Genomic DNA, 23,301 nt, shown 5'->3' on the forward strand with positions numbered 1-23,301 from the left:
TTTCCAGGTCTGTTGCAACCCTGAATATGCCAGTAAAAATGTGAAGTTGATTTGAAAATGAAACAATATTATTATATTCATAAGGAGACAATATACAATGTCCAGTAGCAGAATGGTCTGTCAAGAACATTAAAAAAATAAATCGAGTTCCTTCAGGCAATAATAAAGAATTGCAGTAGTTTTATCAATACATAATGCCACGTACACATTGTTGGCAACTTGTTTATAGAAAAATCACAGGATCGTAAAGTTTTGAGGACAAACTGCAATTACAGTAAGGGTGGAATGAGCGTTTGATATCGTTTCTAGAACAAAAGGTTGTTTTCTCTTCCTGGTAAGTGGATTTTTTTATTTCAAAAAATTGAATTCTGTTTTACCAGTGCATAATATTACAAAGCAAACAACCTAGGTATAAGTTTTCCAGGCCGCCTATTTCATGAGAACAGAAAACAATATGAAGCTTAAACTATGAGTCGAGACTTCCAATCGCAAACCTTATCCGCAATGGATCTGATGCAAACCAAAAAGCAAGATCAATTAGAAAACATTCTCATTGTGTTCGTCGACCGTGTCGATTGAACTAAAATGAAATATTACGAAAATTTCAAGCACACACTTTGAAATTTGTATTAAGAGTGAGTTTACTTCACAGCGGTACATGACTGGTTCTCTCGATAAGTATGTGGCTTTTATTGCACATATCTGTAGAATTATGATCAAGATATCGATATAATATGTCTTGAAAATCTCTGAAACAAGTGACATTATTTACACTGATTACACATAAGGATAAAACATTTGTACACCGATTTAAGTAGAACACTTACATGCACGATAATGTAATTCCCTTCAACCATAGTTGTCTTTTAATTATATAACGCTGCTTTTTTATTAGGCATGTTAATACATTCCTATAATCCATTTTTATTTTCAGCTTATTCACAGTAATCTCAGTAATCTCTTGCCGACATCAATCAGCTTGAAAGAGAAAATACTAATTTTCACGTGCCCAGTTGAAATAAACCTGAAGTAAGATTTCGTATAACAGTTCCAAATTAAATAACAATTTTGACGAGATCAATTACTGTGAATTTTCACTTTAGTCCAATATAAGATTCTTGTTACAGAACAAATTTGATTAATTAAAGAAAGCCCAGAGGTGGACAATTTGTCTTTTTCCATTTTCATCCTTCACCATATCGCCAAGTTTCCAGGCATGATTTCCTTTCTGACTCTTTATTATTTTGGGGAAGTTATCTGCTCAGTGGAAATTATCTAAATATTCCGCCCAGTTCGATAAGAAAACGATGTTTTACCTCGTGGGCCAAGAAGAGGACAATTTGTTCACAAGGTACCAGCTGTGATTGAGCATTTTATAAAGTTCCTTTCCAAGATAAATGTAACTAATTTATGTCTCTATCGTAAATCCGAAACGGTATTCAATTATTATACACATATATTGTACGTACACATAAAAACACAAAGACAGCGTAATACTTATGTATTAGGTTAAAACCTAACATAACATCTCTGTATTAGTGAAATTGGCAGTGCTGGTTGTGAGACCGGATTTTGAAGGGAATAACTTTTCTTATTCAACACGGATCATGGAATAAATAACAGCAGTGTTGATAATCATCTTCCACCAACAAGATTACATGGTTTTGACCCCTTTTTCAGCCCACATTCCCTTTTTTTAAAGCATTTTCCTTTCTGGCCCCTTTATTGACTAGTTTTTCAGCCTACTTTCCATTCTATCCTCTTTTTTTTATTATTTTTTTTAAAAAATCTTCCTTGGTCTCTTTATTGACAAGACATAAAATATCTTGAACGATTGTATTTTCCCTAAACAAAACATTCAACAATTGTCTATTTGGTGCAGCTTAGAGGAAAGAAAGAACAAGCGCCTTCTACCCTCCCTTCCCTCCATGAGTGTTGGGAGTACGTTGCAGCGATTGTTGCAACAATGCGATCTGGGCTTAAGCAATAACAATCGTATTGTAAGCAGCACGCCTGTTGATTGAAAGTGTGTGTACCTATCTGCTAGATTTAGACTGAAGTTTTTTAGAACAGTTTTAACTTTACTGTATGACAGTGACGACAGTATTGAGTGTCAGTGAAATGGCGAAGCCAGGTGCAAGGAAGATTTCATCGAAACGGATGTTGAGATTATTCGCTGTACTTAACCTTCAAAAAAATGAAATGAAAATGGACTGTAGTTTCTTTTTGCTCTCCACTAAATATATTACTTTAAATGAAAGCACAGAAAAGGGATACATTAAATTTCTTGCATTTTTTACATTACTTGATACGAAATTTAATGTATCCACTTTTATATGAATGGTATGTATTGTGCTTTCATTTTAAATGATATTTTTGGTGGAGTGCAAAAATAAACTACAGTCCTTCTTCATTTCCTTTTTTTTTGGCAATAATTTTCCCTTTTTTGTCCTTTTTAGAGTGTTTTTTTCCTTTAAAATCCGGTCTCTACTAATAACTGTTTGACGCGCAGTTAGTTCTACCGTTGCAGAATCTACTTCAACAATTCTGATTCTTTGGGTGCGGAAGGTTTAGATGCAATTTATGTATTACAACCAAGTCGAAACGATCTCTAATAATACCATGTATGATCTGTCACGATGTTGTAGGCTCATGTGTATACTTACCCATCTTAAAAGCATAAAGTTATGTTATTACATATACACGTAGTATTGCATAATTAAATACACCGACGGAAACAGAGGTATCTATCTTCTTGCGTTATATATAAATGATCTTCCATGTGTTATAAAGTTTTCACGCTGTTTATTGTATGCAGATGATTTAAAGATTTTTAAATGCATTATACTTCCAGAAGATGCTATCTTATTACAAAAAAAAAGAGATGCTTGTTATCAATGGAGCGTTCAGAATAAATTATATTTTAATATTAATAAATGCTCAACAATAACATCTACAAATAAAACAAAAGCCGTAATTCATAATTATATTCTTAATGGAAGTGTACTTACACGCGTAGATGTAATCAATGATTTAGGATTAATATTGGATAAGAATTTAAAGTATAAACATCATTATTCTTACATCTGCTCGGATTCATATAAACGTCTTGGATTTATAATTAGGTCAACTAAAGATTTTGAGAATACGTAGGTTTTAATGAACCTATATAATGCAATCGTTCGTTCAAGGCTTGAATACTTAAGTGAAATTTGGGATCCATTTTATAAAGTACATTCAGATAATATTGAACGAATTCAGTTTAAATTTTTACGATATTTGTATTTTAAAAAGGATAATTGTTTACTTGTAGATTTTCAGGTGCCACCTTTGAAATCTAGAAGATTAATAGCTCAATATTTTATACTTTATAAGATTATGAATTACTTAACAGATTCGCCTGAAGTGTTGCAATATTTTAAACTTAATGTTAAGCCAATAAATTTTAGGTGTTTGCTTCCTTTTTTATTGATAAACCGAGAAACAATATACATAAATCTTCAGTTGTTATCAGACTATGCACAAATTATAACAACCTTGTTCAAAAGGGAATTAAAGCAGACTTCGCGCTTCCTTTTATAACATACAGCTCAATAATAAAACGGCATATATTGTCATTGCCTAATTATTTAAATTCACCGTAAATTTGATTAAAGCTGTGTCTGTAGTATATTATTTTTATCGATACTATGTATTTAAAGTCATGCCCTATTTACTCTCATATGGATTTGATATTTGTACAAATTGTGTTATTAATCTTAGTGTTCATCGACTATTGAGCGATGTATATGTTTGTATCTGAAAGTATTTAACAGTACTCTGTTGTGATTGTACTATAATGTGTTTGTATTTTGTTCTGTTACTTTGTGTAACATACCTACTGCCATTTTTATCATTTTATCTTTTTTTATCTTTTGCTTTGTATTATGTAATATTGTAATTCTGTAGTTTTGTAGTTTTGTATTATTGTAATTCTTAAAATGTATATTTAATATTTAATATAAATGTTTTTTAATATGATCCTTTGTAATTGGAACTATTGGTTCTGTTAAGGATCCTTTGCTAAATAAATAAATAAATAAATCTTTATGAAACACTATAGCAGCATTATCAATAAATAAACGCATAGGCTAAAGAAATAAGATTTCTGAAAAAGGACTATATACCATGATGTCTTAAAACATACATGAAAATTAACATGTTCTCATTGAATTCTGTTCCTATTCGAAGCCAAATTTTCAACATTTATAGTTTCGACCAGTTTTACTTTGTCTATTGCCTCCAGTCATGGACGTATTTATTTGTGTGCCTCCTCGATGACGCAGTCGTAGCGTCGTCGCCTTGTAATCAAGGGGTCCAGGTTTCGATACCCGATGGAGGCACATAGTGGTTCGGATTCCACTTTAAACTTTAGGTCCAGTCCCGATTAGCCTTACTGTGCATAAAGTGGACTTAAAACATCAAATTAATTCAAAATCAAATCATGCGTCCATTGTATTTCGCAAAAACAATAGAACAGGCAGCACAAGTATGTCTCGTGCGAATCTCCAAATGAAATGAATCCATGAATGAGAAAAAAGTAGGAATCACAGGAAGATGATATGTTTGTGCATACACACATTACTAGAAACTATAAAATATTTCAACGAGTTGGCAATGTTTAAAAAAATATTATTAAGTAATAAGAGGATATTCGTATGTAAGATGTATCAAATATTTATTGCCAACAAAGCACAATGGCTCAATTATTAATATTCAAATACAATTTTTACGCTCAATTATTCTTGAATTAAACTCAACGTTCTAGGAAATTATAACGGAATTCAATATACTAACACTTCAATCAACGATGCGCTTAAAAGTATAATTTAACTTTAGGCTACATGGTATATCATATTTTGCCAGTTATGCTAAACCAACTGTTCTAATATTTATAGTGTTCATTTAAGTTGCTTTCAAGTTTCACCTAAAACTATTACGTTTTCACAAGAAGTTATTCATCAATATTTATTTACTTAACGTTGAGTGTAATGTTCACTTTCAGAATCAACAACTAGTTAACATGATTGGTCGAATCAGCTTGCTCGCTCTCTGCTACTTGGCAATTTGCGCTTCAGAGTGTAAGTTCTATTTATTATTTCGTAACTTTAGTTATAAACGTGTTCAAATTCGAAAATAGTTCTAAACACAGACATATATCAGATTGGGAGACTCTATACTTGCGGTATTGGTTAAAATAGATGCCAAGAACGCTATTCTCTTAAGCATCTTGTTATTTCCTGTTAGTAGTTTGAGGTTTCCATCAATTCTTTCTATTCATTAGGAATGTGTATCATCACTATGTGCAGAGCCACAGCCTGCTTAAAGCTAGTTATGGTGTACCGCAATCACCATTTGCCGCTTCAACTGCCAAACATCTTTTTGAGTCACTGTTTAAAAAAGCATTTAAAATACGGAGTTTATATATTGTGAATGTAAGTTCAAGAATGAAATGAAAATTTTCATTTCATTCTTGAACTTACATCCACAATATATAAACTCCGTATTTTAAATGCTTTTTTAAACAGTGACTCAAAAAGATGTTTGGCAGTTGAAGCGGCAAATGGTGATTGCGGTACACCATAGAATCACTGATCGCTCAGATTAACCGTCTTGGGTACTACATGTGGAAGCAAAAAGCAATTACAACCATTATTTATTATACACTGTAGGATTACACTTTTTTTCAGTTTTCTTTTTTGTTTTACATATTTTCTAGCGATATATAACAGCTTCTTGCCCTATATGTACAAAAGGCTTTTTAAAATAATTTTTATTTGCAGTGGCTTTTCTGTCACTCTTAGCCACTCGCTACGATGAGGATGAGTGCTGATTATGTATTAATGAAAGGATAATCATAAAGAACATTCCTACCCAGGACGAAACTCCAACCCGGGAACTTCGGTGGCTAGGTCGAAAGTCGACAACTTAAAGCGCTTTTTCACTTGTTAAAAAACCTATATCTATGTATAAAACAATAATGAGTGTGTTTATGTACACATTGAAATATGTGTATTAGTTTTAAGTTAATTCGCGAACGTAGCTTTATGTATACCCTATCCCGGGAATCTGTGGAGCAAGGCCGCACATGACATAGAAGGGGAGAAAGCGAGTGGGCGGAGCAAAGCAGTGCGCGCTTCTCCAAACGGCTGGTAGCTGTACCTGCTCTCACGCATTCATTAGTCGAGCCTTCTCGAGTCACTACTTGCGCAGATACTTGTTTCCGTTCGCTCTCTCCAGAGATTCCGTCGACTGAGTATGGTAGTAATTTACCAATGTGAAACTCAAGACTCTTGCTTTCTCTTCAGGCAACACTGCGAAATGCGAACCCGGTTCGAACTTCAATGACGGCTGCAACCAATGCTTTTGTGGTACGCAGAGCGAAAGGATGTGCACAAAAATGGCCTGTCTTGCAGATGTGGATGGTAGGCGTGCAGTACTTGTCCCAGGTACATATTACAACTTTCAAAGTACACTCAATAAATTTAATGGTAGGTATACTATCCAATTTAAGAAGCGCAATATTGATTTAACTGTCACCCTTTCGTAGAAATGTTTCACCTTCGCGAATTAAGTTGAAAGACTTATTAAATTAAGTTCACATTTAGTAAACATCATTGCTGAGACAGTCAAAGTATTAATATTAGATTCAATTAGCCACTCAATGTATATAGCACGTCCGGAAGGGGGAGCAATGGGGCCAAGGCGCCCCTTGGGAATTGAATGTTATCTTAAAATTATACATTTCACACATATAATTTCATTTCAGTCACAGTAATTTATGTTAGTTATTATAAATGGCAACTTCAAAGTGAAGGAAGGTATTATGAGGGGGCAACACTTTTATGGGAGAAAATATGCCTCGTTTGCCCCTCCCTGGAAAAATCCTGCGGACGTCCATATCAACCTGGAATACCTACCGTTCTTATACCGTATAATTTATACGTAATATTGCACAATAACAACACGTTTAACGAACGTTAACTAGGAATTATCATCTTGCACAATCTGCATCGAGCTTGCACAACACAATTTACACCTTCGTGCAAAGGTTTACGTTAGGGTAGCTGTATCTTCAGCTGCGAAGCCATAAAATTCAGAAGTACGTAATTGTTTTTTTCTCTTTTGTTGTTTTCAGATGAAGACCCAAACACTCCGAAATGCACGCCAGGATCTTACAAAAAGGACTGCAATGTCTGCCGGTGTTCTGTGGATGGCTTCGAAGCATGTACACGCTTGGATTGCAACAATGGGACTAGTGAATGAACAATCCTGTGCAATAGAGACTGCATTTATACTTGTTGATGAAGCATTGCCAAGTTACTTTGAACATCCGCAAGGCTCGTAAACCACTCGAACTATAAACAAATCATAAATATTTGTCGTTACTCTTTGTCTTAATACGAGCAATTTGAAAGTTTTTATGTTCGATTACGAACTGAGCGATAATCATTTATGAACATAAATTTTGCATAATTTCACACTAGAAAATAAAAATGTCACTAGACCAATATTTAGAGCATTCCACTAATTATTGCATAATTCGTGTACTGGTACCATCATTGTTACACTTACACTTCAAAACCTTAAAAAGCAGTAATTGCGTTTAACAAGCATTACGACTCTATTCTGATGGCGTTTCAGAACTTCGTATGCTTTATATAAACCAAATGCTGATGTATGGTTTACCGATATAGCCTAGTTACATGTAAAGGAAACCCAATATCTTGAAAACTGATCTATGGTGCGTACAGTATGTACAACCAACAGCAAATTAAATAGGCGAATTGCCCATCGCCATTTTCGTTCAGTCTGTTCTTCAAAATGTGATGACAATGAATTGAGATAATAACGTCAATAATCAACAAAATTTCAATTCTTTAAAACAACGCAGGATACAGGGTACGCCTTATTGCGTTTTCACCTCCCCCAATACAATTTCAAATTATTTATGTGACACGAACTTTCTAAGGAGAAACGGGACATCCCATTTCGCCTTATACACAAAAAAGTTTCCCACCAGGGAATATTATCGAAATGAAGGTCATTATATTATTAATGTAATAAAAACACCATGCTACATTCATATATATACTTTTTTATTATGTAAACGGATTTATATTAACTGTATTATTAATTTTGGTACTGCAGAGAATTCCTTGACATTCGCTACGAGACTCGGCGGCAAGCAGCCTGGCGTCAGTGATTGTCTTTCCCGATGAACGGGGTCCGCAACAGTCGCACGCTACAGTCTGTTGTTGTTGTTTTCGCTCTCCCTGCCTTCGCTCTCTTTCCCTTTCTGTTGACGTTGCAGACTGACGCCAGTATAATCCTCCCTCGGAAGTTGTGTTGTGTCGTGTCCGTGTGTTGAAGCTTGTGGCTTAATATGGCACCACAAAACTTTACATTACAACAAAGGATTTATCTTGTCGAGTGTTACTTCGGAAAGAGGAATTGTGGAGAAGTGCGACGACGTTTTGCAACGAAATTTTCTGGTGTTCCCGTTCCACATAGGACCACTATATTACCTCGTAAAAAGGTTTAGAGTAACAGAGTCAGTTCTAAATAAAAGTGGAAAGAAAAACCCATGTGTACTTACTGAGGGAAAACTCGATGAGATAAGACAAAGGTTAGAACAGTCTCCTCGGAAATCTATCCGCCGCCTCTCAAAAACCCACTAGGTCCCCCGATTTGTCAGCCTGCGATTTTTATTTATGGGGAAATCTAAAAAATAAAGTATACAAAGACAATCCGCACTCCATCCGTGAGTTAAAAGACAGTAATATACGAGAAATCGGGAGAATTACAGTAGACGAACTTGCACGTGTAAATGCCAATTTCCTTCGGAGATGCCAGGAATGTGTTGCAGCACAGGGACATCATTTTCAACACCTTCTGTAGTTAAGGTTAGTACACAAAATGAAAACTGTAATTTTAATAGTCGACTCTACCGACTGTCGCGGACCCTGTTCGCCGGGAAAGACTAGCGCTGACGTCGGGCCGCTTGCCACCGAGTCTCGTAGCGGATGTCAGGTAAATGCTCTGTATTTATCCTGACATTTTTAATAACAAATTTTTAGGTTAGGTTATGATTAAGGTGAAATGGGATGTCCTGTTTCGCCTTAGAAAGTTAGTGTCACATAAATCACGCGAAATAGTATTGGGGGAGGTGAAACGGGATAAGGCGAATCGGGCCGTAATCGAAAATAGCCATGGGCAATTTGCCTACTATTATGTTTGCCGTTTCACTGTACACATACACACACAGATTTATATATATATATATATATATATATATATATATATATATATATTCTTCTTAAATTACTATTACTAATCCTTTCTATTAATTTCAAATTTAGAAATCAACTTTTTTAACTTTTCAACATTGATTTCATATTACTACTACTATTACTGATAGGGAATAACGTAGCGTAGGATTTCGTGCAACCTTGAAAAATAATCGAAAATTAAATAATGCATTATGTATAGTGACGACAGGAAAGGAGGTGAACGCACTTTAGTCGATCCGTCCATCAACAGTGTGAAGTGAAAAGTGTTTGGGTGACAATTCCAAACCTCTGTGGTTCGCCACTTACTTTCTCGTTGCGATGCTTCTGTGAATGTATTCCTAATAATACAAGAATCTATCTTTAAATATTTCAAGAGCAAATTAGCAAAATTATATTTCACTGCACACACAAGTGAATTCAAGCAAACTTAAAATGCATTTAAAAAAAACGAATTTTTCATACATGCAATGAATTTCTGAAAAACTCCCGGTGATCGAGAGCACGGAGAAGTCCAATTGAGATCCGGATTTCGAAATTACTACTTTCGACTTTTGGACTGGACATGAGTTTGCCTTTATGACTGTCCCTTCATCAATTATACATAATCATCTTTCATCCTCATTGTGTCGATTTGTCAAAAGTGGCACAAGAGCTACCTAGCATGAGGATACAATAACACGTATTCGAATTTCTGGAGTTTGCCCGCATTGTGGGGATAGGCGGAAGGAGGATGTTGCTACGGCTGTCACTAAATATTGTAAAACTGTGTTCCTTATATTAGATATCATTATTTGACTTAGAAAAAGCACCGAGTTCAAACATCACCAGAGAAAGAAACAGGGCATTGACTTGAATTTTCTTTTTATAAAATCCAGTTTATTTACACATGGGTTAACCTGGATTGGACCTAAAGTTAAATCAGAAGAACTATGTGCTTCCACGGGTATCGAGCCTGGGACTCATTGATTACAAGTCAACGACGTTACCATTACGTCATCAGGGACACCGAAACAAATATGATGCTTGTTAGACGTACAGCGTGACCCATAAGTATTGCTCAGCAAATTGTCCACGACTATTTTCGTTGGCCTTCATCTTCATCCTACGCTTTCTTAAGGGCTGTATTTTTATGTATACTGGTTCAGATTGTTTGGTATTTTGTATCAGTTCTTGAGGCTCTCATTGCACGAAACAAAGGAAGTGAACGTGATGATGGACAATTTGCTTGGTAGGTAATACTTATGGATCCCACTGTACATGTATAATAGTTGATATCGATTTATTAAATCCCTAATATACAAGGTGCACACAAAGTCGCTTCTCCAAATATATATATTTCTTCATTTATTGCGGAAAGCGACTTTGTGCCCACCCTGTATCTGTGCATATGTGTACCCTAAAACATTCACTAGAACTCGTGTACTGTTTTGCAAAATAATGCTTCACGATAAATTTGTCTTTATAACCAGAAAATAACCAAACGGCTGAAAACGAATCTCAAAACAAAAGACCGGCCAATGTAATCCAATAAAAGATAGTCGAATTTTCATGGTTAAAGTCACACCACCGATTTAACATTTACTGTATCGTCCGTGCAGTAAAGGGACAATGACTGCATCCCTACGGCGTTACAATTGCACAATATCTCATCACTCTATTTCGAGACCAAAGACAATTGCAATTTAACTGGAGAAAAGAAGACCCAGTATAAATACATTTTTCTGTCGATGATCTCAGTTTTGGAAAACTTGCTTTAAGGCAGGTGGAGAACAAGGTAAGATTTTATTTTAACTTTACATACTTATGTAACAATATTCACGATCAGAATTTTCCTAAAATTTGCTGTTATGTAATTTTGTTGCTTTAAGACGTGAACGTTCATGAATCCACATTGTAAGATTAATCACAATTCAACATTGTAACATTTGTGCAAGCCCCATTGCTTAGGGAAATTTTCTGTGCGAGACAATTATTCAATACACATTAAATCGTGAAATAAGAAGAAAGTTTACATTACGGAAGTTGAGGTAAAGATGTTTGCCAGTATATTGCCATTTTACAGTTAATATTTAATGCGTTGCATCATTTCTTAAATTATCCACATGTGTCCAAAATAGTATATTGCTTAATGAGAGTGTTCAGGTAGGTTCACCACTAAAATAAGAATTATTTCTAATAGTCTACGGTTATTACAACCACAAAAACACAGCTTTTTGTTGTGACGTTTTCTAGAAATAATTCTAGAATGTAAGCAATACGTACATACAAGAAACTACAATAAGAACTTGAAAATAGTACAGAGCATTCCCTGACATTCGCTACGAGACTCTGAGGCAAGCGGACCGGCGACAGTCGCTAGAGTTGGCTATTAAAATTACAGTTTTCATATTGTGTACTAACCTTGACTACAGAAGGTGTTGAAAATGATGTCCCTCTGCTCCAACACATTCCTGGCATCTCCGAAGAAAATTGGCATTTACACGCCATCGGCAACACTTTGTAAAACCCAGTTACAAAAATTCACACGACTCGAATTATATCTAGGCTGTAATTCATGCACTATTGTCACTCTGTAGGGCTTAAATTTAAGAATTTTAGCGGCTCTAAATGCTGTGGTTTTTGAAACACCCGTTTCTTGTGAGAGGCGGCGGATAGATTTCCGAGGAGACTGTTCTAACCTTTGTCTTATCTCATCCAGTTTTTCCTCAGTAAGTACACGTGGGTTTTTCTTTCCACTTTTATTCAGAACTGACTCTGTTACTCTAAACCTTTTTACGAGATTTAATATAGTGGTCCTATGTGGAACGAGAACACCAGGAAATTTCGTTTCAAAACGTCGTCGCACTTTTCCACAATTCCTTTTTCCGAAGTAACACTCGACAAGATAAATCCTTTGTTGTAATGTAAAGTTTTGTGGTGCCATATTAAGCCACAAGCTTCAACACACGGACACGACACAACTCAACAAAACTTCCGAGGGAGGATTATACTGGCGTCAGTCTGCAACGTCAACAGGAAGGGAAAGAGAGCGAAGGCAGGGAGAGCGAAAAAAACAGACTGTAGCGTGAGACTGTTGCGGACCCCGTTCACCCGGAAAGACAATCGCTGATGCCGCGCCGCTTGCCGCCGAGTCTCGTAGCGAATGTCAGGGAATGCTCTGTATTTGTCACATTAGCCACAAAACTATTGAATTAACATGCAATGTTAAATGGATATTATTCATTGTCTAGTATGGCTTTAACCTATACTTATTCTAACACATAAAGAATACTGTAATTTAAAGGACTAGACAAGGGGTAATGTCAATCAATATTTGACATTGTAGAACCATAATCACTAACATTCAGAGAAAACCAGGAAATGTGCCGAGATCGAGACGGGCTTGTAAAACTTGAGACGAGGCCGGGACTTTCAGATGATTTTCGAAATATTTGCCTTTAGCACATTTGGCGAAATCTACAGACATACCAGGCGGAAACCCTGATACATAATTACACTTTGTTTACTCTTATTGCAGAGGGCTTCAAGACTGACTGAATATGAAGATTTTTCTTGGATTACTTTCACTCGTCTTGCTTGTTTTCTATTTGGAAATTCCCGGTTGTAAGTCTTTCTGAGCTAAACGTTTGAAGTATTTCAATTTACTGTGTACTATTTTTTTTACTATAATTGGCACTTCATTAATACTTCACTGAAATGTGGTATCAGATACAAGCATGAAGTTCCATCTACAGCAGCTACTTTCTAGTGGCAATTGTATTGTGCTTGTGCAGTTGTTGAAATCTGAAATTCTCGCTTACAACATGTTGTTTTTGCGATGTGTTCCTTCAGTTCGATATAAGACGAATGTTTAGTTTTAATAATAATTTCACTTTCAGTACACTAATATTACGTAAAAAAGATACCACAATAAAGAAATTGAGTTTGATATTTTGTTGTCATTGTCGAAATTACTGGAGTTTAAGGGAGTTGTCAATTTCTGGGAGATATACTCAACTTTATTAAAAAAAACTTTGTAATTCACCTATAACGTTCTATAAGTGTGGATAATCACAAAACAGACTAGCCCTCAACAGATATTGTGGTATTTCTGTTACGTTAAAGGTAGGACGAGGCCACTGTTAAGCCAGTCTCACACGGCAGATAAGTACGTCCTCACTTCGTCATCGACTTCTAGCTTCGTTTCTTAACGATCGTGTGAGAGCTCTCTATCATTCAGTTCCCGACAGAATTAGAAACCGTTTCTAATTCCATCGTTAATACCATAGAACTACCAATCAGAATTGAGAAGCACAGTAGCTAGCTGAAGTAGGAAGAAGAAGAAAGACAATAGATGTTGGACTGTTTATTCAAGGCAGCTTAAAGAAGGAAAAAGATTCGACCAATACAACTACATAAATGATTGGGGCGAATGTTTTATTTGTTGAGTGAAGAGTCTACTAATTATTATTGTTTTAAGTAAATAGTTCGTATGTTTCCTACTGTGATACTGTTAATTTACTTTCACAACCGACGCGAATACTATTTTGAAGTAAAAATTAAACACTGAACAGCCACAAACGTATGTATGTACCCTAGTCTGTGATATGTACTCTCTGTTTTGTTGACTGTAACAAATATACTGTGCTGTGTAGCACCACAGTAAATAAATCTGCTGGTGTTGTAATGATATATAAGTTATGAATTGTAATTTGTTCTTCATGGACAGTAGTTGTATTTGTGGTGGGATAAACCCACGAAAGTATGAACCCCCCCTCCAGCAGCTTTGCTATACTTAAAACTAGCTCAACATGCCCAAATGAGCTTTTTGCTCAAGTGTGGAACTTTCTCTAATCCCAGATTTTTGTAAAAAATGCCCTCGGGAATTTTTCAGAAAGTATGAAGCCCCTCAGATTGATTTGTCTATACTTACAAAAGGCACTTCTGAGAGATTGTTGTCTATAAAATTGTTAAAAATATGCCCCTCTTGTGGCCACACTTAAAACTAAGCCACACACACATATACACACACACATACACACATACACACACCCATACATATTTATTTCTGGTTTAAGTTCAATTGGATACCAGCTTCAATTTGTTTATCTAATATTAAAACAATGTAATTCTTCTAGAATTGCTCCGTGACTCTCTCATTTCTTACCTCATAAACATATGATTTTTCACCTATAAGAATGACACTACAAATGGTGTCTAATACATGTCAGTACTGCCAATTGTAGAAAACAGTAAACAAAATTTGCCTGTTTTAGAGATATTCCAAAAAAATAAGCAACAACAACAGAGCCATCTATGTGCAAATGCCTGAACTCGGTGAACACTTGGGAACAAGTCAATTTTTTTCATTATGTCAATATTTTTAACTTCTTTTGCCAGTAATAGGGAAATGGTATCAAGCATTAGACAAAGTACTTTGGAGCTGAATATTCCTTTCTTAAGACGTCGTATATTACTAAAATATCTTTAATTCACATATTTCTCATACCGCTGTATCTTGTTCTATTAGGTTTTTTCAATAAAATTGCCTCTTCAAGAAAATTGCTCAACAGCAAAAGAGGTACCAATAGGGCAAGCATACAATGATATGGGGATATGTGAATTGTTGGTTTCTTCGATTCAGATAAATGGATTGAATTGAAACTGGGATATTTTGCATTTGTTACATTCAGTTTATTTGTTGTAATCTGTTCGTATATAAAATCAAGCACCGAGAGGGTATAAGATCAATACTTGAACAATATGTGCGCATGACGGCCCCAAAGCGGTGGGATCGATACTTTCCGCACGGTGCACAGTTCTATTGCACGGTGCACAGTCCTATTTGCCTGTATTGAGTCTTATTAGAGCTCCGGCAGTTTTATTCTGATCGATTAGTTCCAGACAATTCCGCTTCCCCGGCGCTGAGGCATGGCGCTGCGGTATGGATTGCATGTACGCTCAGCAGAAAAACGGGATACACTCAGAAGAAAGTACTTCGGCAAAAATGTTAGAGAAGAGCTCATGTTTCTGAATGCACCCCCAACCTACCCACCCATACCCACCTACCCACATCCATACATATTTACTTCCCGGTCCACTTCTATTGCATCATGTTGTGCATCAAGTGGGGGGCAGAACCTGAACAGGCTCCACCAAAGTATAGGAGACTTGAAGCATATAATTTGGCGGAATAACCCAAGTAAGGTCATAGAGACAATATACACTGATGCAATAAAAGCCAATTTTTGGCAGGGGGGCCAAAGTGGTTCCTAAATACAAAACTCAAGAACTAATTGACATAGAGCTATGCAGTTTTTTTGTCTGCACTGAACTCAACTGATCCAGTATAGAGTTTTGATTTGAACCCCAGGAAATTGTATATAAATACCAAAGCCAAAAATATTAAGTGTATATACACATACACACATACACACACACAAAGCACAGTGCTGAACCCAACTGATATTTTTATCCAGCATAGAATTTTGATTTGAATCCCAGGAAATTGTATATAATAAACAACAACAAAAATGCCGAATCAAAAATATTGTAATCAGTGCAATAAAAATATATCCAGTTCTAATTGGGCCAAGCACCAAAAGATTTGTAACCCGGACAAATGCAGAACTCCCACAAAAATATGCCCCAAATGCAATAGAAAATATAACATGGAATATTTCACATATACACATAAAAATACTTGCTCTGCACAGTCATCAACATCTGGTCTGAAAAGAAAGCACGAAGCACCTGTTACTGCTAGAGCAGCAAAACAGCCACGCCATGAACCTATCCGTAGCAGTTTTAACGGCCAATTAAGGGATCACAAGTTTGTATCAGAGCCAAGATGTGGCATTAAGAATTTTTTGAACAGTAGAAATTCTGATCTCCAGGCAATTCTAAATGCACAAAATGGTTCTTATAAGCTCTCCCTTAAATTGTTTGTACAATATAAGAAGCCAAACGCTACAAAATTTACACAGCCCCACATAACAGAAACTGTACCGGTATACTCAAATACAAATTCGGACAAAATAATAAGCAGGTTGATAGATCAATTGAATATGAAACACTCTGAATTTGCGGCAAAAGAGTCTGGATGGAGCCTATGCGGATCCCCGCACAAGCTCTATGTTAATATTTCTGAATTCAGCCCATTACAAGGTTCTACATATCTGCCATTACCTGCTAATATCAAAAACAAAAGAGCCGTGGTTAATATTGAAAATACCGACCAAAAATGCTTTTTGTGGTGTATATTAGCTGCTTTGTTTCTAGTTTCAAGGCATCCTGAGAGAATAAGTTATTACAAACAGCATGAACATCTTTTTGATGATGCAATGGAGGGTTTAGAATATCCAATGTCTGTTCAGAATATTGACAAATTTGAAAAAAGGGCCCGGGATATTAATGGCAAACAATTATCTATTAATGTATTTACTTGTTCCACTGGCAATTGCTTGATAGCACCTCTCAGAATCAGTACACTTGATGATGAATCTGCAATTCCGATTGATCTGCTCTTAATTGAAGGGGATGGCACATATCATTATACTCTGATACATAATCTTGAAGCTTTAGTGAGAACACAACTAGACAAATATAAAAAAATATTTAAGTTGTGCAGAAGATGCTTAACTGTATTTGATGGTAGAAAAATGGTGAATGGTGTTTGTGAAGAGAGTGTAGAAATTGCAAAAAACAAGTTAATTGAGCATCTGAAATACTGTGGCAACCATAAACCTGTTCATATGGTGATGCCCAATCCAAGTGAAAATTGCAAATTCAAAAAGTATGAAGCCTTGTTGGAACACCCAATATATATTGTCTGTGATTTTGAATCGAACCTCAATCCTTTTGCATTCTGTAGCCCAGATCCAGAAGAATCTTCAATTACACCGTACCAGCAACATGAACCTTCCAGCTTTTGTTATATGGTTATACGGGATGGTGTTGTTATTAAAGAATATTCATACAAGGGACCAAATGCCATCAAAATATTTGCACATAGAATAGAAAATGTGTGCCGTGACATAGCATCTAACATCTTATTAAAATCAAAGCCTATGTTGCCTTTAACAGAGAAACAGATTGAGGATTTCAACAATGCAGAAAAATGCCCGGTATGTGATTGTGAATTTTCAGATACAAATATCAAGGTTCATCACCATTCTCATACAGATGGTCGATATAAACAGGCCCTGTGTAATAGCTGTAATATTCAGATCAAGAGACCAAGATTTGTCCCCATATTTTGCCATGGAGCATCCAATTATGATTTCCATCATCTGATCAGGTACGAGGGGTTTGAGAAGCAGAATTTAAATATTTTAGCTGAAAATGATGAAAAATATATATCTACTAGCAAAATAATTAAAGTTGATGGTGTTCCTATTTACATAAGATTTCTTGATTCCTACAGATTTTTATCTGCTAGCCTGGATACACTGGCCACTCAATTATCTGATGATCAATTCAAAATCACACGTGCATTGTTTCCAAATCAGGACCTGAAATTAATTAGGCGGAAGGGTGTATATCCATATGACTATGTTACAGATTTTTCTAAATTTGATGAGTGTTCCCTGCCACCACAAGAAGCGTTTTACAGCAGAATCAGAGGATCTGGAATCAGTGATGATGATTATCACCATGCCCACTTGATGTGGAACAATTTAAAATGCAAGACATTTGGTGATTATCACATGGCATATTTGAAACTTGATGTCACCCTCTTAGCTGATATATTGCAAGCATTCAGAAAATCTTCCATGCAAAATTATAAACTGGACCCAGTGTATTTTTACAGTGCCCCGGGCCTAGCATGGGCCGCAATGTTTTTGAATACTAAAATGCAATTGGATCTGATCCACGATCAAGATATGTATCTGTTTATGGAGAAAGGTATAAGAGGAGGGATGGTGCAATGTTCCCAGAGATATGCCAGAGCAAATAACAAGCATATTATGCTGCCTGATTATGATCCAGCACGGCCATCAAATTTTATACTTTATGTAGATGCAAACAGCCTCTATGGTCATGCCATGATGCAAAAACTGCCATATGCAGGGCTTGAATGGGTTGAAGATTTCAATATTGAGGATCTTCAGGACTTTGATGACAGTGAATATGGCCTCTTCTTAGAGGTTGATCTGATAATTCCAGATTATTTACACAATAAATTTTCTGATCTGCCCCCAATTTCCGAGGTTCAGTGCTCACCTGGCTCTAAACAGAAGAAGCTCATGATGACTCTGGAGCCGAAACAGGGATATGTTACATATTACAAAAACCTCCAGTTCCTGATGAAACATGGTGTTCAAGTGACCAAAGTTGGAAAAGTCTTAAGGTTCAGGCACTCAGAATGGTTGAAACCATACATTGATACAAATACGGAGCTTCGAACATCTGCAAAGAGCCAATTTGATAAGGGCTTGTTTAAATTGATGGTGAATTCAGTGTATGGTAAAACTATTGAAAATGTCAGAAAACATACCGATGTTAAAATAATTACTGACCCCAGCCGGAGCAAAAAATTGGTTGCAAAGCCCAACTTCAATTATAGAAGAATTTATGATGAGCACATGGCACTTTTCAACATGAAGAAAACAAAGATCAAATTTGATAAACCTATTTATGTAGGGGCTGCAATATTGGAATCGTCCAAATTACATATGTTAACATTGTATTATGATGTGCTGAAACCTTTTTATGGTGATCGTGTAAAATTATTGTACATGGACACGGATAGTTTTATTCTTGATATTCAAACAGAAGATGTTTATCAAGATATGTCACAGCCTGAATTGTTTCAATACTTTGATACCAGTGAACATACAATAATTCAACCCCACAACAAAAAGGTGCCTGGCAAGTTAAAAGATGAGACACTTGGTGATGTTATTGTGAAATTTGCTGGGTTAAGTGCCAAGATGTACACCTTTGAAACATGTAGTGGCGCTGTTGCCAAAAAGGCCAAGGGTATTGGCAAAGTAACTGTTGAAAAAGATCTCCAATTTGAAGATTATGAAAATTGCCTCAAATCCCAGAGTTCAATTAGAACATCAGAAAATAGAATTCAGAGTGTGGATCACTTGCTGACTTCAAATATTGTAAGAAAAGTGGCCCTGGACCCACATGATGATAAGAGATGCATCTTGTCATGTGGCATACATACTTTACCTTGGGGGCATTGTGATTTGAAAAATGGGGATCAATGCCCAATTACAGAGCATGATTTGAAATAAATAAACATGCCTATGAACTTATTTGGGTTCAAGAAACAGGCTATTATGGAGCTACCAACCCCACAACCCTCTTCTGATATGCTGTCTAAACTGAGTGGCTTGTTAATTATTCATCTGAACAGCATACTTACAGATGTTGATGATGAAACAGGCAAAATATTGTACATATTTAACAATAATTTAAATCATTACCAATTACCTGTAGGTGGTCAATTGCAATTTATTACAACCCCTGAGGGTGATGTCAAGATTTCAGTAGGGAGAAATATTTATAGAATTAAGCACTCAAACATGGTTTCTGGCACTGTATATACTGTTTCTGCTGGTGACTGCTTATATATTGAGGTCCCTGGATCTTATGACAAGCTTATACCCTTTTTTATAGAATTAAGAATCAGATATTCAATAATAAATAACCACTAAAAGAAAATGCCTAATGATATATTTGGCCATACAAGACATGAAGATCACAGTGATGAGATTCTGATGCTTGATGTCAGAGTCAAGAAATTAAGAAGTGATTTACAAGCTTTACAAACCACACTCAATGCCAGTCTTCAATTAGAAATCATTCAGGAAGATCACCGCGCTATTTGCAAACAGATAATGGCAAAGAATTTTATAATTCAGTGTTCCAACAATTTATTAAAAGCCAGGCAATAAAACATTATTCGAGTTACAGTGATCTCAAGGCCTCAATTGTAGAGAGATTCAACAGAACCTTAAAAAATCTTATGTATAAACAATTTACACTTCAAGGTAATTATAAATGGATTAATATTCTTCCAGAACTTCTACATAAATATAACAACTCGGTCCATTCCACAATCAACATAAAACCCTCTGAAGTAACTTCATCTGATGAGCAAAAATTAATCAGGACTGTTTATTATCCTAGATACCAGCCAACAACAAGAAAGGCCAAATACAGGGTGGGCGATCAAGTAAGAATCAGCAAATATAAGCACTTATTCAAAAGAGGCTTTACAAGAAACTGGAGCACCGAATTATTTACAGTGGTTCAAGTTAAACCCGGGACCCTTAACACATATATAATAAAAGACCACCGAGGAGAAATTCTCAAAGGCAGGTTCTATGAACAAGAGCTCAGCAAAACTAAGCAGCCTGACACATATCTCATAGAAAAAATCATCCGCAGAAAAGGCAACAAGTTACTTGTCAAATGGCTGGGTCATCCGGAAAACAGCTGGATCGATGCAGACAAAATAATAATATGAGCACTTGGGATGTTATAAAGAGGCTGCCAGAACCTGAACAGCAGAATAAGAGAAATGGCAAGTTGCTGCCTGATAATATTAGATGTCTTATTGTTGGGCCATCTGCTTGTGGTAAAACTACACTAATGGTTGATAATTTTTTATTGGCACCCAACTGGTTAGACTGGAAAAACAGGCACTTGTATATCTTCTCTAAGAGCTTGGAACAATTAAAATATCAGCAGCTCATGAAGCTATATGATGGATTGGATATAGCCACTTTTGAACCAGATGTTAAGCCACTTGATGAATGTCTCGATAATTCTGTTGTTGTGTTTGATGACATTATACTGGATAATCAAAACAAGGTTAGAAATTTCTTTACACAGGGCCGACACAAAAACATTGATTGCTTCTACCTGGCACAGACTTTTTCTAAAATACCGAAGCAGCTGATCCGAGACAACAGCAATTTTATATGTGTGTTTCATCAAGATCATACCAACCTCAAACACATACATGACGAATATGTAGGTGGGGACTTGAGCTACAATGATTTTTCCAAGTTTTGCAGTAGGTGCTGGAACCAGGACAGCTATGGGTTTGTCACAATTGATATGACAAGAACACCCAATAGTGGTAAATACAGAAATAAAATCAACGATTTTCTAGACGTTGAAATATAAATAAACAACCATGAAACGACCAGTCATTGATGATCTTAAGTTAAGAGATTATCTTGTAAAAAGATTTAAGGGATGGAAATCAGAGAACCGGGGAATTTATGAAAAACACAAACAAACAGAACAGCCTGTAATTGATGCTATTAATAATTTAGGTAGGAATATCAAAACTGTTACAGAGCAAAATCAAGATTTGATCACAGAGCTTGTACCTGTAGCTGCAAGGAACATATTAGATTATCCATTCACCCCACTTTCCAGTATTCATACACCTAGTCCTGTTGCTCCTCGAAGAATTGTAGCTACCCAGGATCCTATTGAATTGGGTCTTCTTGCTCAAAAATATTTAAGCACACCTAAAGACAACAAAGATGAGGTCTTTGGCTTATATGCTGACACAGAGCTTGATGGCAGTATCATACATAGAATTGGCAATTTCAGAGTAACTTTTATGGGGGATGATATAATTGTATATTCTGAATCTCGTCTCGGAGAAAGAGGTGGTTTTGTTAAGTACCCCGGCACACCTGGATTGTGGGAACTGATGACTAGGAAAAGGCCTGGCAGCTATACAGATCAAGATTATGAACATTACAAAGAAATATTAATAAAATCAGATGCTCTATACCAGAACAATGATCCCACACAAAAAAGAGTCAAGTCTAGCAGTGGGGCAAAATACAATAATTTAATCAAGCCCATATGGTCACAGATCAAGACTGGCAGTGGAATCAAACAATACAACACCCTGCCTAAAGAATTTGTGTGGGTTGATGATGTCAGGAAACTTGTAGATAGGTTATTGGTGATAGCTGGGGAGGAAAATTCTGGGAACCACAATTTTTACAATGAAAAGGTTGGAATTATGGACATGATAAGCACAAAATTGTCTAATTTTATAGTGAATGACACTAAGGGGATTGGATATCTCATAAAAATTATTAATACTTTACCACCTAAATTTTGGAATATTTCTGAGGGTCGGGGGCTTGTTAATGACATTATAAACAAGCTGCCATTTGAACTACATATTCCAGGCTATCAGTATTGTGGTCCAGGTACAAAATTGGACCATAGATTAAACAGAGGTGATCCTGGTGTTAATCCCCTAGATGCTGCTTGCAGAGACCATGACATAGCATACAACACACATACTGATCTTGACAAGAGACATGTTGCAGACAAGAAATTAGAAGAGGCTGCATTTGGTAGATTTGTAAGCAAAGATGCTTCTTTAAGTGAAAAAATAGCAGCATTGGGAACCACCATAGCTATGAGCACCAAACAAAAACTGGGGTGGGGGTTGTGAATATGTATATAATAAACCTACGATGAAGGCAAAGGGTGTTATGTATCAAATACCTTATGCAGGTCTTAAATCTCTTAAAACTATTGATAGTCTCTTGACCAAAAAGCAGCGCAAGAAAAAAAGCTCTTGTCTTGCAAAGGGGCATGGTATGAAATTGTTGCTTAGTACCCCCCAATTAAAAAAATTACAGCAATCAAGAAAAAAATCACATGTGGGGGGTTTCATATTTACTATCCCGGCCATCTTAGCTGCTCTCGGGGCTGTTGGGAGCTTGGCCGGGGGATCAGCCGCCATAGCAAAAACAGTAATAGATGCCAAGAAGAATAGGGCAGAATTAGATGAGCAGAGGCGCCATAACCTGGCCATGGAGAAAAAAGGCAAAGGTGTTAAGAGAGCCATGAATAAGTTTAAAAAAAACAAGAGCCGCTTACAAACCAAGATATTGAAGCTTTAATCAAACCACTGGGCATCAAAAATTTTAGGGGTGTGTACATGTCTGATTCTTTACCGGAACAACCACTCAACAAAGAG

The 23,301-nt window shown here is 36.1% G+C and overlaps 2 protein-coding genes and 1 long non-coding RNA gene across 5 annotated transcripts in view; 2 read left to right on the plus strand and 1 right to left on the minus strand.

The window, feature by feature from the left end:
* Positions 1-23,301, minus strand: part of LOC145986814 (uncharacterized) — a 268,487-nt gene that overhangs the window by 104,932 nt on the left and 140,254 nt on the right. The window lies entirely within an intron of this gene.
* LOC145987352 (pacifastin-like protease inhibitor cvp4) lies at positions 546-7,571 on the plus strand. 2 transcript variants are annotated; one of them, XM_083121873.1, is made up of 4 exons: positions 546-678; positions 5,045-5,120; positions 6,348-6,488; positions 7,178-7,570. In XM_083121873.1, the coding sequence occupies exons 2-4, from the start codon at positions 5,063-5,065 to the stop codon at positions 7,303-7,305; spliced, it is 327 nt and encodes a 108-aa protein (XP_082977999.1). In that variant the 5' UTR covers positions 546-678; positions 5,045-5,062; the 3' UTR covers positions 7,306-7,570. The 2 variants fall into 2 exon arrangements, with proteins under 2 accessions (XP_082977999.1, XP_082978000.1); XM_083121874.1 differs by lacking the exon at positions 546-678 and adding an exon at positions 1,201-1,351 and having other exon boundaries at positions 7,178-7,571.
* The window catches only part of LOC145987353 (uncharacterized), a 28,485-nt gene continuing 16,151 nt past the window's right edge, over positions 10,968-23,301 (plus strand). The window contains exons 1-2 of one of the 2 annotated variants that reach the window (XR_014441659.1): positions 10,983-11,106; positions 12,850-12,935. The gene's annotated coding sequence lies outside the window, so the exon portion shown is untranslated. Of the gene's footprint in view, positions 11,107-12,849; positions 12,936-23,301 lie in introns of both variants that reach the window. The other variant, XM_083121877.1, reaches the window with a different exon arrangement.

Source organism: Lepisma saccharinum, chromosome 4, assembly GCF_977018435.1.
Source record: "Lepisma saccharinum chromosome 4, izLepSacc3.1, whole genome shotgun sequence".
Lineage (NCBI taxonomy): Eukaryota > Metazoa > Arthropoda > Insecta > Zygentoma > Lepismatidae > Lepisma > Lepisma saccharinum.

Excerpts from the sequence above, each read along its gene's own strand:
- LOC145987352 (XM_083121873.1), top strand. The coding sequence starts at position 5,063 with ATGATTGGTCGAATCAGCTTGCTCGCTCTCTGCTACTTGGCAATTTGC. Across the intron at positions 5,121-6,347 it reads GGCAATTTGCGCTTCAGAGT|GCAACACTGCGAAATGCGAA; the intron begins GTAAGTTCTATT and ends CTTTCTCTTCAG. Across the intron at positions 6,489-7,177 it reads GCGTGCAGTACTTGTCCCAG|ATGAAGACCCAAACACTCCG; the intron begins GTACATATTACA and ends TGTTGTTTTCAG.